This window comes from Rana temporaria, chromosome 4, assembly GCF_905171775.1.
Source record: "Rana temporaria chromosome 4, aRanTem1.1, whole genome shotgun sequence".
NCBI classification, from domain to species: Eukaryota; Metazoa; Chordata; class Amphibia; order Anura; family Ranidae; genus Rana; species Rana temporaria.
In genome coordinates this window covers 292,071,873-292,087,364 of record NC_053492.1, presented here as the reverse complement: position 1 = coordinate 292,087,364, position 15,492 = coordinate 292,071,873, and the positions used below count along the sequence as shown (strand labels likewise).

General features: G+C 40.1%; 1 protein-coding gene across 1 annotated transcript in view; it reads left to right on the top strand.

Moving 5' to 3' along the window:
- MOXD1 (monooxygenase DBH like 1) overlaps nucleotides 1-12,303 on the top strand; it is a 107,655-nt gene extending 95,352 nt beyond the window's left edge. Inside the window, exons 9-12 of the mRNA XM_040350443.1 lie at nucleotides 1,323-1,382; nucleotides 3,402-3,544; nucleotides 6,192-6,360; nucleotides 11,234-12,303. Coding sequence (XP_040206377.1) covers nucleotides 1,323-1,382; nucleotides 3,402-3,544; nucleotides 6,192-6,360; nucleotides 11,234-11,392 — 531 coding nt within the window. The 3' untranslated portion in view covers nucleotides 11,393-12,303. The remainder of the gene's footprint in view (nucleotides 1-1,322; nucleotides 1,383-3,401; nucleotides 3,545-6,191; nucleotides 6,361-11,233) is intronic.
- Nucleotides 12,304-15,492: the final 3,189 nt, after the last annotated feature.

The window sequence follows — 15,492 nt, the reverse complement described above, 5'->3', positions numbered from 1 at the left end:
GTCATAGCTGATCACATGTGCAGCACCATGGCAACTACGTACAGATCATACAAAGGCTTATGCCGCGTACACACGATCGGTTTGTCTGATGAAAATGGTCTTATGGACCGTTTTCATCAGACCAAACCGATCGTGTGTGGGCCCCATCGGTTATTTATCCATTAAAAAACTGAACTTGCTTTAAAGAGTATCTGATGGATACCTAACCGATAGATAAAAACCGATCGTCTGTAGGCACGCCCATAGGTTAAAAATCCACACATGCTCAGAATCAAGTCGACACATGCTTGGAAGCATTGAACTTCATATTTTTCAGCACGTTGTTTTACGTCACCACGTTCTGACACAATTGTTTTTTTAACCGATGGTGTGTAGGCACAACTGACCATCAGTCAGCTTCATCAGATAACTGATGGAAAAATCCATCAGACCGTTTTCATCGGATTGACTGATCGTGTGTACAGGGCATAAGATGGCAGCTTCAATCATACTTTTTTTGAGAGAGCCTTATCCCTATGTTAAAGCTTTGTGAATTCTGCCTATTATCTGAAGCTCAAATATGCTATATACAGGGGGTTAGAAAAAATTATGAAAACAAGTATGGTAAAAGAACAAAATTGTTACCTAATATGGTGTTAGACCTCCTTTGGCATCCAAGACGGCCTGAATTCTCCTGGGAATTGACAAATATAAGTCTTGGATGGCGGACAATGGTGATTGGTGAATAGTTAATAATACCACTCTTCATGCAAAAATCAAGGTCACAATCCTGCACAATGTCCTTTTGTCTCTTTCGGTCAGTTGACCATGTCGACCTCGCTTATGCTCATCTGATGACGTTTTTTTTTGTTTCATAAAATGACGTTTTATCGGAAACTGGATATGCCGTCAAAACCTTTGATACTGTACCTCGCGACACCGCAATTAAATTGGCAACTTCAGTCACAGAGGCACCAGCTAAGTGGGCACCAACCATTTATCCTCTTTAAAACTCAGTAAGCTCTGGACATGACTCCGTATTACTAGCAGTAAATGACGAAAGTGAGGCTTCCCACCTGTTAGCTAGGTGTCTCATCACACAGCAGAAGCAAAAGAATGTTACATCACGTCTACATGTCACTTTTACATCTGCGAATCATGTAGTGTTTTCATATTTTTGTCGAACCCCTGTAAAATTTCTTACATAGAATTTTTTCAACTTGCGTCATTAGTAATCAATAATGATAAACAATAAGCAATATACACTAATTTACAAACCTGCATGTATTCATACTAAACAACTGCATTTCTAAAGTCAACCAATTAATCCACTTTTTTTCCAGGGCGATCACATCATTACAGAATGCCAGTACAATACAAAGAGCCGATCCACAATGACGTGGGTAAGAGAGAGAGAGAGTGATGCAATTAATACACATTGTTGCCTATAATGATACTTCATAGATAGAATTGACACATAGGTACCATTATTTATTTCCAGAACAGCATTATTTATTTAGCCCTATTATATGGAACTTGATTCTGCCAGCTATAACCTTCTGTACATTTCGATTACCATTACCATTAAAGAGTAATCACAAACTAAGTGCTCTCTGTCGCCGGTGACGTGTCAGGCTCCGCCCCACTGAGGAAGTTGTAAAACGCAACGCGTATGGGGATTCAGGAGCCTGTCACTACGTCGCTCTTTGCCGTCCTGGACAACTCAAGATTGTATGTCCTGCTTCTTAATGCCGATTGATCACTGGCTAAATGTGAGTAGCCTGAATTTTTAAACTTTTTAATAAATACCCAAGTCAACAGAGAGCACTTAGTTTGTGATTACTTGCCTTATGAGGATCTGAGTCACCACCCTGCTTCCTGGTTACCTATGCTTGGGAAATCTGCTTACTTGACCATCTGGTAACACAGTGGTCCAGGTGTGGAGGTGAGAGTACCCATCTTTATCGGTGAAGAGATCACTTTTAAGTTTGGCTTTACATTATCACGTGGTGAAAATTCCTAATTTTTGGCACATTGGATTTCGTTTTATGGACTTTCACTAATTTATACATTATTCTTATGAGTATATGATTCGTATTAGTTTTGCGCTGCACTGTTTCTCCATATTTTTGTAAGCCTAGATTAAGGCTTACCTGTAGGTGCTTGAAATATCTCCTAAACCTCCATGGTTTAGGAGATATTTACTATAATCACGGGCGCCGCTGTCTACGGCGCATGCACTGTAGTCAAGCGGCGCAGGCGCACTGTAGTGTGCCGTTCCTCATTGAGGCCGTGCCGCCACTGCCGACTCATGCATGTATGCGCCGGAGTGACGTCATCGCGGCTCCGGCCAGTCAGAGCGCCGGAGCCACGATACGCAGAAGTAACCCCCCGGGCAACATGTCAGCTGCCCGGGCGTTGGAAGAGGACGGCTGTGCGGGCTTTGATTAGAGGTGAGTATTACATAATGAGCTAGTAGTACTAGCTCATTATGCCTTTCTCTTGCAGTTGGGTGGTGTTTTTTTTCTGGATTTACTTCCTCTCTAACACCAGCCCAAAGCAATCTGTTTTCAGCCATGTGTCTGCAATTTAAAATTCTGTTGGACTATAAAAGTAACTGTCTCTTTTTTTTAAATAAGGATACTTATTCTGGTGTGATAGCTTTGTAAATTGAGCCTAATATTTTTAATGTCTACATTAAAATAATCCTTTGAAAAGTTCTAATTTTTGCAAATCCTGAAACAGACATAGTTTGAGAAAGAGTATATCAAACATATCTAAATGTATTGTATTGGGAACAGTTTTAGCAACTTATTAATGACGTGCAGCTATTTAATTATTTCGAAGAACTGATTTGTACCAATCGCTCATTGTGTTCGTTCACAAAAGGAATGGGCCAGTAAATTACATATTTGCCGACCCCTTACCCTCCCTCTATCCTGAATATCCCATGCCCTGCAGCAGCTGGTAGGAGAGGAGTTAAGGGAAGCCAGTAGCGCTGCAGGGGGGGGTGGGTAGCACACAGGGGAGGCCTGGGCAGCAGGGGGATCAAATCTTGCACAGGGATGGTGATAGTTGTGGTGGGGGGGCACTTATAAGAACGAATGCTGTTATGTGTCTCTCCCTGCAACAGGTGAAGATGGCAGCAGGGGCAGCTGCTGCAGTGACAGACACATAACGGGATTGGTTCTTATGAATGCCTCCCTGCCGCACCAATCGTCCCCTCTCCTGCCCACACCCGAATCCCATGCTGCTTGGGCCCCTGGAGCCAGTAGCGCATGGGGGGGAAGAAGGGTGTGCCCAGGCACACTGGCAGACCCCATGCGCACGCCTATGGGGCTAACTAACAAATTATTGTATAAAAATTTGCAATCGGTTGGAAATTTCAACGCCAATCAATTCTACATTCTTAATTTTTTTAGGGTGGGCTAAGTGCAAGAGATGAGATGTGCCTTTCCTATTTAATTTACTATCCAAAGATTAATCTTGCTCGATGTGAAAGCATCCCTGAAATAAATGAGCAACTTCAGTTCATTGGTGTGAAAGACATATACAGGCCAGTTACGTAAGTAAATACAGTTTTTGTAGCAGTTAAAGCTGATGTCAAATCCTATATTTTTTTTCTTATTACTTGCAAAATATTTATTGATTTTAGGTGCCAGGAAAATGCATACAGTTGATACCTGTATGTAATACCATTACCCTTTGACCATGCTTATATTATTATTGATTAATTAACCACTTAAGGACCGAGCCTCTTTTTCAGACTCAGTGTTTACAAGTTTAAAACATTTTTTTTCCGCTAAAAAATTACTTAGAACTTCCAAACATTATACATTTTTTCCTAACACCCTAGAGAATAAAATAGCGGTCATTGCAATACTTTATGTCACACCATATTTGCGTAGCGGTCTTACAAGCGCACTTTTTTTGGAAAAGATACACTTTTTTGAATAAAAAAATAAGACAACAGTAAAGTTAGCCCAATTTTATTAATATTGTGAAAGATAATGATACACTGACTAACTTGATACCCAACATGTCACGCTTTAAAATTTAACCCGCTCATGGAATGGTGACAAACTTTTACCCTTAAAAAATTCTACAGGTTGCATGTTTTGACTTACAGAGGAGGTCTAGGGCTAGAACTATTTCTCTCGCTCTAACGATCGTGGCGATACCTCACGAGTGGTTTGAACACCGTTTTCATATGCGGGCACTTCTCACGTATATGTTCGCTTCTGTGCGCGATCTCGTCGGGACGGGCGCTTTATAATATAAATTATATATATATATATATATATATATATATATATATATATATATATATATATATATATATATATATATATATATATATATTTTGACACTGTTTTAAAAAATAAATTAAAATGTGTCACTTTTATTCCTATTACAAGGAATGTAAACATCCCTTGTAATAGAAAAAAGCATGACAGGTCCTCCTAAATATGAGAATATGAGATCTGGGGTCAGAAAGACCTCAGATTTCATATTTGGACTAAAATACAATAATAAAAAATTAATAATGTTGTCATCTGAAAAAATGACAAAAAAAAATGGCCCTTTAAGAGCTATGGGCGCAATTGAAGTTTTGACGTTGTTTCCGCCCTGCTATGGTATGGAGATGGGTGGGGGCCATCTTTCCTTCACTCGTCTCCATACCCAGCACGAGAGAGGACCACATCGTCTCTCCACCGCTGTTGACAGGTCCGGTAAGCGGCGGAGGGGGCCACAATGTCGATAACGGTGATCTTGTATCAAATCCGCCGAAGAGACCACCGTTATCGTAAACCGGACCGGTCAGAAGAGATAAATACCTGTGCTATGGCAGCTACCTGCTGCCATAACACAGATATCCATCTTTAACCACTTCCATACAGGGCACTTATACACCTTCCCGCCCAGACCAATTTTTAGCTTTCAGTGGTGTTGCACTTTAAATTACAATTGCGCGGTCATGCTACACTGTACCCAAACTAAATTTTTTTCATTTTGTACCCACAAATAGAGCTTTCTTTTGGTGGTATTTGATCACCTCTGGGATTTTTTTTCTGCAAAAAATAAATAAAAAAATGACCGAAAATTTAGAAAAAAAAAACATTTTTTTGTTTCCGTTATAAAACATTGTAAATAAGTACGTTTTCTCCTTCACTAATGGGAACTGATGGTACTGCACTGACTGGCACTGATAAGGTGGCACTGATGGGCACCGATGAGGTGGCACTGATGTGGTGGCATTGATGATGGGCACCAATATGCGGCACTGATGGGCGGCATGGATGGGCACTGATGGGCGGCACGGATAGGCGGCACAGATGGGCATAGATAGGCGGCACGGATGGGCAGGGATAGGCGGCACGGATGGGCAGGGATAGGTGGCACGGATGGGCACTGATAGGTGGCATGGATGGGCACTGATAGGCGGCATGGGTGGGCACTGATAGGCAGCATGGATGGGCATAGATGGGCACTAACTAATGTTTTGTACTAATGGATGTCAATCAGTGCCAAACAATGCCTGCCAATCAGTGATGCCCATTGTGGGCACTGATTGGCATCCATTTTGGCACTGATTGGCATCCATTATGTGTCATCCCTGGTGGTCTAGGGTGGTATACCTTTGATTTAAATCCCTGGTGATCTAGTGGAATCCCTGGTGGTCCAGTGGGCGTCCCTGGTGGTCCAGTGGGCATCCTCAGGGGGGGCTGTGCTGATAATCGATCAGCACAAACCCCCCCTGTCAGAGGAGCAGCTGATCGGCTCTCCACTACTCGCGTCTGACAGACGCGATTGAGGAAGAGCCGATTACCGGCTTTTCCTGTTTACATCGTGATCAGCCGTGGTTGGACACGGCTGATCACGTGGTAAAGTGTCTCCGTGAGAGACACTTTACCTAGATCGGTGTTGCGGGGTGTCAGACTGACACCCTGCAACAACGATCGCCGCGATGCGCGCCCCCGGGGGTGTGCAGCGGCTCAGAATCCTGAGGACGTCATATGACGTCGTCAGGATTCTACAACCACTTTGCCGCCGTCAATCTGTCATTGGCGGGCGGCAAGTGGTTAAAGTGCTGATGTTTATATACAGTGGGCGGTCTGGAAGTGGTTAACATGCCTCACTTTAATAGTAATGATAGATTCTGAAGATGTTTTATTAATGTATACTTAAAAAAAAATGTTTTTCACCTACAGGTCCTGGCCTTTAATAATTAAGAGCCCAAAACGATACAATAATCTAACCTTTACAGAAGCTATGAACACATTTCAGTGGTCTAGGAAGAAAGGAAATGCATTCAATGAGCGAGTCAGGAAAATGCCAATAAATGTGAGGTGTTCTAAACATGAAAGTGGAGAATGGTCGGTAAGTACTCAAACCTTCCGCAAAACTAACTATACAGGTGCAAATAATTTTATTTTATTTTGCTTTCTGTACACACACACACTTTCTTTCACACTTCAATAGTAACAACTTTTTGGATGGGTAAAGTAAATACTCCCCTGCCACATGCATTGTTTCTTCCCACTGGCATGTATGTCCTGTAATAATGTAGGAGCTGGAGGTAGAAAACACTGTTGTGCAGTATAAGAAGGTATCCCCACATCTAGAACTGTGGTATAACCTGCAGCTGCCTCTGAATGTGTTAAGTATAGCGTTAACTGACCTTCTTTCTGGTCTTTCCGGTGAGTGGACATCTACCCGAGCACTCCTGGGTGATTTTGGATACAATTTAGTTGGCGATGGTCTCCCACTATTTTAAGTGAAGATTGAATATAGAAGATTTGTTGAACATATACTAAGGACATTCTTTTTATTTGTATTTTGGGTGTCATAGTTTATGTAGTTATTTTCACTTTATAACTATGTCATGGATTACTTAGTACTCATGAATACGTTTTGCCAATTTACTATACTTACTCACTAGCGTCCCCTTACATATATATTCACTACGCATAGTATAGGACATCTACACTATTGGGGAGCAGCTAAAGGGGTTGTAAAGGTTAGTTTTTTTATTTTCTAAATAGGTTCCTTTAAGCTAGTACATTGTTGGTTCACTTACCTTTTCCTTCGATTTCCCTTCTAAATGTTTTTTTTCTTTGTCAAAATTTCTCACTTCCTGTTTCTCCTCAGTAAGCTTTCCACCATCATCCGAGCTGTGGAAAGGCAGTCAGAACAGCTTACTGAACAGCTTACTGAGGAGGAACAGGAAGTGAGAAATTCAGACAAAGAAAACAAAGAAAAAAACATTTAGGCCGCGTACACACGATCAGTCAATCCGATGAGAACGGTCTGATGGATTTTTCCATCGGTTAACCGATGAATCTGACTGATGGTCAGTCGTGCCTACACACCATCGGTTAAAAAACTGATCGTGTCAGAACGCGGACACGTAAACCACGTACGACGGCACTATAAATGGGAAGGTCAAATCCAATGGCGCCACCCTTGGGGCTGCTTTAGCTGATTTTGTGTTAGTAAAAGAAGCTTTGCGCTTTTCTGTCTGTTACAGCGTGATGAATGTGCTATCTCCATAACGAACGCTAGTTTTACCAGAACGAGTGCTCCCGTCCCCTAATTTAGTCTGAGCATGCGTGGATTTTTAACCGATGCCTACTAACGATCGTTTTTTTTTTCTATCGGTTAGGAATCCATCGGTTAAATTTAAAACAAGTTGGTTTTTTTTTAACCGATGGTTAAATACAGGGCTTTTTTTCAGGGGGAACTTGGGGGAACCCAGTTCCACCACCTCTGGCTCAGACCCTTTGGTGCCGGCTCACCACAATCACTTGTAAACACAAAAGTCTGGTTTCTGTGTTTACAAGTGACAGCTTTGTAACCCCCTTAACTCTGTATGGAATGCAATTCTGGTATTTAATAACCGATGGCGCCCACACGCGATCGGTTTGGACCAATGAAAACGGTCCATCAGACTGTTCTCATTGGTTTAACCGATCGTGTGTACGTGGCCTTAGAAGGGAAATCGAAGGAAAAGGTAAGTGAACCAACAATGCACTAGCTTAAAGGAACCTATTTAGAAAATAAAAAAACGACCCTTTACAAACCCTTTAGGCTAGTGCATTGTTGGTTCACTAACCTTTTCCTTCAATTTCCCTTCTAAATGTTTTTTTTCTTTGTTTTCTTTGTCTGAATTTCTCACTTCCTGTTCCTCCTCAGTAAGCTGTTCTGGCTAACTAACCCCAGCCAGATGATGGGGGCAAGCTTACTGAGGAGAAACAGGAAGTGAGAAATTCAGACAAAGAAAAAAACATTTAGAAGGGAAATGGAAGGATAAGGTAAGTGAACCAACAATGCACTAGCTTAAAAAAATCTATTAGAAAATAAAAAACAAACCTTTACAACCCCTTTAATATTCACATGTACTGTATTATTAAATAATTTCACTTTGTTTAAGCACTTCGTTTAAGCACATAAGCATGAGGTACCCCCAACTTTTTTTTAGCACAAGTTGTCATGGGCCATGGTGTCCTACACTCACAGTGTAATAATGTACAGTTCATGTGGATATATTTTACTCTTGGTTTCGAGACTCTGAGAACTGAAGAAGAGGCAAAGAGACCCTAAACATCATGTAACCATCCAGAAGTTGAAGGGGTGCAGTTCATTGTGATTTTTAAGCCCCCAGCATTGTAATCTAATCAAGTACTACATTGCGTTTACCAAAATAAATAGCAAATTAAATGTAATAAAGGGCTATAAACACTAAGCTCCAGGGAGAACTGATTGCCAGGTTTGCTTAGCAGAAGGAATTTCAAATATTGGAGGAATATGACTGCCTTTGCATTGGGCTTTAGTTCAGAAAGAATGAGTCACTTTTTCTGTGCTGGTTTCATGCTTGTCATGGCACTGACAAGTTGCCATGTGAAATTTGCTGGATCATGCCCCACACCACAACTGTTAGAACATTTGATCTGATTACCTGTTGCAATTTTTCCAGTGCTTTGAATAATAATTTCTTCTGCCTTGTTCAGCCACCTCCCTGCCAGTTGTACTGTACAATATATGTGCTCAGGAAATTTACTGGTATCTGTTGTACACAGCACAAAAATAACTGACCGCTGCATCACAGATGCATAACAATCATGCTTAATGAACGGATGATTGTATTATATAGTATATTCCATATATAATTCCAAGTCTGTACAGCCCACCTGTACTTTGTACTCCAGTGAAGTGACGTCTGGTGATCTTTACAGGTTGGCCGGAACTGCCAACTCCCTTGTTAACAAGCCCCAGGTTCTCAAACAGTACCTATGCTATGTTCAGAATTCAGCAAAGACCGTATCATAAGGCTTTCAGTAATATCCTCCAAAATGTAATCTATACATATTCTAAAATTAAAAAGTACAACAATATATATATATATATATATATTGGCGTATAACACTCACTTTTTTACCCTGAAAATAGAGGGTAAACTGTGCCTGCGTATTATACATACGCAGGGGGCTGTGGAAAGTTTTTTTCCTGAAACTTCCCTTTTAAAGTTATGGTGCGTGTTATACGCCTGTGTGTGTTATACGCTAATAAATATGATATAGGAGGAGGACAGCCAATCGGCATAGGACCAGGAAGCTAACAGTGATCACTGTAGTGTGCATTGCCTACTACAAAGATTTTTCAGCTTCCACAGGGATTTTTCAGGTATGAAATATGCATATGTACTGTACATTGATCAAAGTAGGAGTAGGACCAATGTAACTTAGCAAAAATATCCATACTTGGAATCCAGCTGAGAGGAGGGGCACAAATAGTATCAGGAATCACAAAGGATGAACCAGCAGAAGTCCATTTAATGGGTGACTCTGCTGGCCCCCTCCAGCCCAACATCCTTTGATTGAAAAATCAAATTCAATTAAATTGTTAGCTGAACAGATAGATGCTGCCTTTAGTCATATGCAGCTGCTGTACAAATATTTTGTACAGCTGCCACCAGTGGCTGTCAGAATACAATAACCCAGTAGGGGGATTCATCCATCTGCATTGTGTAGCATAGGTGGAGGTATATAGTATGTTAGATTTTTTTGGTCAGCCCTCAATTAGTCTATAATTGGATTACAGTATATATTATATTATATTGCAATTTAGCTGTCTTTGACGTCACTAGTTTCTTTTTTAAGGCTATTTTCTTTTATTTTCACCTATTGTTCCTGCCACTTACTGCACAGTGAGGTCACCATTGTCTGCTTTCCTGGTTTGGACTACTAAACCTTCCTCTCTCATCATCCCTATGGCAATTGAGAGTGTTATGTAGTTCAAATAAGATATTTGGAGAAGTTGATATAGTTGTTTCATATTTCAATTCCATGCACGGTATACTAATGCAGTTGTTGTATCTAAACACTGGTAAGCTGTAATATACATTTTTTTTCTTAATATTAGATACATTTTAAGAGATCATTTTCAGAGTTGGGTTAAAGTGGTTCTAAAGGCAGAAGTTTTTTTTTAAATAATGCATTCTATGCATTAAGATACAAAAAAACTTTTGTGTGCAGCAGCCCCCCTCATCTCCCTAATACTTTCCTGAGCCCCATCTAGATCCAGCAATGCTGCATGAGAGCATCGGCTTTCCGGCGCTCTCCCTCCTCATTGGCTGAGACAGCAACAGGTGCCATTGGCTCCCGTTGCTGTAAATCAAAGTCAGTGAGCCAATGGGGAGAGAGGGGGTGGGGCCAAGCCACATCTCTGAATGGACACAGAGAGCAGCGGCTTGAGAGTGAACCTGTTTGGGTGCCCCCATAGCAAGCTGCTTGCTGTAGAGGCCCTTGGCAGGAGGGAGAGGCCAGGAGTGTCAGCGGGGGGCCCAAGAAGAGAAGGATGCAAAACCACTACACAGAGCAGGAGTTTATCATGTTTGTTATAAAAAAAACAAGGCTTTAATATCACACTTCAAGGTTTCCTTTAAAACCTGTCATTCGAGTATTATGTATGCGGTATGCTGCCTGTGCTGACAGCAATAGCTGGCCCCCACTATAAATTTGCATTTTGCATTTCCTTTACAAGTGTGCTTGACAAAAAAAAAGGAATGCAGTTAGGAAACATGATGGACAACACCTATTTTCCCTTTTCCCCCATAAGCCTAGGTAAACCCAGATTAAAAGAAAAAAAAATCTTATCTCTAATCCCCATGAAAACTTAAAAACAAAAACTGGAACTGTGCAATTGAACTAACGATATTTTTTCATCTATGTGAAATGTTTTTTTTTTCTTACAGATTCACGGAATGCTCATATCACCACCCGACGTGAAATCTTATACATTAGAAGAAAATGAATGTGTCTCCCCATTGCCTTCACTATTATCTTGTTCAACGGCAACAACGGTCAGAAATTTGGTGATTGCGGCAAGCACGCTCATACACAAAATTTTATAAACTGGGAGATTTTAGAAGGCATTATACTTTTACACAAATGTTATCATTAAGGTCCATGTATAATTGCACTATTAAAATTATGTTTTTTTACACAAAGTAAAGTATTTTTTATCAAAATTTTTGAGTTTTACTATGTTATTTTGTTGGAGCTTTTTGTCTGGATTTCTTGACACAAAGTAGGTGTTGTTTCATGAAAATCGAACCATAACTGGATAATGTTTGGGTACATAGGTGTAGGGATTGTGTTCAATGCATTCAGCCAACTTCAGACTGGTCAACAATGCAAAAACAAAACTCCACTTGTACCTCTCCATTCATTTTTCTATGTTACATTTATTTTGCTTTTCTGTGTATTAAAGGGCTTTTTTTTTTTGCTATGAAGATATACTATATATAGTCACAGTAAAATATGCTTTGGGCTATAATGTGTCCTAGTTTTTCAGGACAATCTCCCTTTATTCCTCTAAGACTCACTATAGTTATGTAGTTCAGACTTCAATACATTCATAGGAGAAATCTACAGGGGCTTAAAAAAGTTTTACTTTAGATGATATAATAATGAAATATCAAAACACAACAGATGAGCCCCACATATATTATTCTAAAATCTATGTGACAAAGTGAGAGGCTGGCAAATCATTAACAGAAAGATATATTTTCGCACTGCATCGCCTTTGCAGCTTGCTATGTGCTTTAAATTTCTGGAGCGCTCTGTACTTATCGTATATGAAAATGAAGGCTATCCACTTAAGCAAAGTACAGTTGCCTCAGGAAATGCTTAAATGGCTTTTGGGAGGGAGGCAAGAGATGTACATCTATTTGAAATCTAAGAGTAATATTATGAAGTGTGGTATCCTCATTTCTCCCCTCACAGAACTAGTGATTTTCCAAATGACCTAAATGACAAACACTCACATAATAAAGTAGATGGAAAGCTTAAAAAAATCATCGAATAATTGTGAGTTTCAACGGAAAGCATCTAGAGGTTACATCTCCAGTTTAAAAAAATGTATTGAAGATAATAAAAAAATGGTAAAACTTTTCAGAAATATTTCTTAGGCCCCATACACACGAGAGGATTTATCCGCGAATACGGTCCAGCGGACCGTTTCCGCGGATAAATCCTCTCGAGGATTTGTGCGGATTTCCATGCGATGGAGTGTACTCACCATCGCATTGAAATCCGCGCCGAAATCCTCTGGCGATGACGTGTCGCGTCGTCGCCGCGATTATGACGCGGCGACGTGCGCGACGCTGTCATATAAGGAATTCCACGCATGCGTCGAATCATTACGACGCATGCGGGGGATCCCTTCGGACGGATGGATCCGGTGAGTCTATACAGACCAGCGGATCCATCCGTTGGGATGGATTCCAGCGGATAGATTTGATAGCATGTCATCAAATATTTATCTGCTGGAAATCCATCCCAGGGGATAAATATCCGCGGAAACAGATCCGCTGGAGTGTACACACCATAGGATCTATCCGATGAAACCCATTCGCTGGGATTTTTCAGCGGATGGATTCTATCGTGTGTATGGGGCCTATGACTTATGCCGCGTACACACGATCAGTTTGTCTGATGAGAACGGTCTGATGGACCGTTTTTATCAGACTTACCGATCGTGTGTGGACCCCATCGTTTTTTTATCCATCGGTTAAAAAACTAGGAACTTGTTTTAAAATTATACGATGGTTAACTAACCGATAGAAAAAAATGATCGTCTGTGGGCACGTCCATCGGTTAAAAATCCATGCTCAGAATCAAGTCGACGCATGCTTGGAAGCATTGAACTTCATTTTTTTTTCAGCACGTCGTTGTGTTTTACGTCACCGCGTTCTGACACGATCGGTTTTTTAACTGATGGTGTGTAGGCAAGACTGATGAAAGTCAGCTTCATCGGATATCTGATGAAAAAATCCATCAGACCGTTTTCATCGGATGAACCGATCGTGTGTATAGGGCATTGGTCGGACACCGGTTGATTCAAACAGAGGCTGGCTCCTCAAAAATCATGCAGATCATCCGCCACAGTGCTATGTTTTTTTGAGAACCATTTAAGGAGAAAGTAGAACAGTTTGTATCTATCTAGATCTATCTATTTATCTTTTTTTTTTTTTACTCAGGTAATGTGTGATTCAAATGCAGCTGGTGTTTTTTTTATGTGATTTTTTATATTGTATTAATTTTAAAAAAACTTGAATAAAATCCCCTTAACTCTCTTAGTTTCTCTTTTATATAATTTATTCCATCTTTTGTTTAATATTTCCATTGAATAGGAACAAGGCAGAACATGATGATAACAGTAGTTTGACATTTCACATATATATGCATTATTATTATTATTATTATTATTATAAAGTATCTGTATAGCGCTGATAGTTTATGCAGTACTTTACAACATGAGAGCAGACAGTACAAGTACAATACATTTTTTACAGTAGGAATCAGAGAGTTCACAATCTAGGCATATCACCAACTTATTTATAGGCAGTAACTGCACCATATTCAATTAACTTGGTTAGTAATTAATGTCTTGATCTAATTAATGTTTTGATCTAATTAATGTTTTGATCTAGTTTAATGTGTAGCATATAAAATGTTTTTAAACTTTTTATATCCTTAACCTCCCTGGCGGTATGATTCTTTCAGAAAAAACATGCTGAAAGCGGTACCATTATTTGCAAGGAAATTTGGCGTTTTATACTGTAGGCCTGTAATTCTTAGGAATAACTCACTTAAATCTGACCAAACAAGATTCTAATAGGCATCCCGGGTATGACATTTTTTTAAAAACAAAATTATAAATTATAATATAATAAATAACTATAAATAATTATAACAAATAATAATATAATTATAATAAAAATTATTCAATAATGTAATCAAATCAAAATCACTGAAACTTGCTCAGCTGCAGAATTGTCGTTGTCATTATTTTTTTTTTTATGACGAATTTCCCCACAAATCGCTATCGCACAATTCTGCAAGTGATTATAATTTATTATCGCTGTTTTCTAGCTGATCTAAAACTATTTTTGACATAAAGGGACACTTTTGGTTGCTATGGACAATCTACAGTTTGCAGGGAGAAAAAAAGGTTTTTTATTATATAAAATGACATGCAGGACACTGGGCAGACCACTAGGGACAAGGGGTGTGTTTTTTTTTTACATACAGTACTGTAATCTATAAGATTACAGTATACTGTATGTAATGTGTTTGTTTACTTTTTTTAATTTGGCGCCGTTCTCCGTCCCCGTGCGTCGTAACGTCGCAGGGAACGGAGATCGGCGGCACAGGAGGATGCTGTGTGAATCGAGCGAGGTCCCGCTCGCTCACACAGCGCGGTGGCATCGCTGGATCCAGGGACAAGGTAAGTAAACACTCCCTGTACATCCAGCGAGGCAAGCCCGAGTCTGACTCGGGGTTACCGATTTTAGCCCAAAAATCTCACCCCGAGTCAGACTCGGGAACACCGCTCAGGAGGTTAAGAAGTGTTTACCTATTAGTCCAAATATAGATACTGTCTATGTAGAGGAGTCTTAAGCCCCATACACACTATCAGTTTTCCTGCAGGTTTTTCTCTTCAGATTTACCAAAACCATGTAGTGCAAGGGCCTGCCTGATTGCATACAAATTGAAATTCTTAAGGTTTGACCTCATATTAGATGGTTTTGGTAAACCTGAAGAGAAAAACCTGCAGGAAAACTCATAGTGTGTATGGGGAGACAGACCTGGGGGAGAGATAGTTAGCTACCTTGGGGTATATGTGGAAATTGAAGAGTAAAGGAGCAGAAGGTGGTTGGGGGAGGTAGATTAATTTAAAGGGGGTATTGACAGAGAAATTGTAGACAAGCCATTAAATTTGTTTTGCCAATTTGTACTCTCATTTCTCTTTCTCAAATTATACAATATCCAAGTGGTTTGCTGGAATTGGACCCCATAGTACCAGGTTTTTGTGTAATCCTTAGTCATGTCGACGAAGGAGGCATTTAGATCCTCTATTGTCATCATGATGTCTGAATATCCACTCTGGAAAACCTACGTCCTATTGTTGGTGGCTTTATTTCCCATTGCTCGGAGGACATTCAAA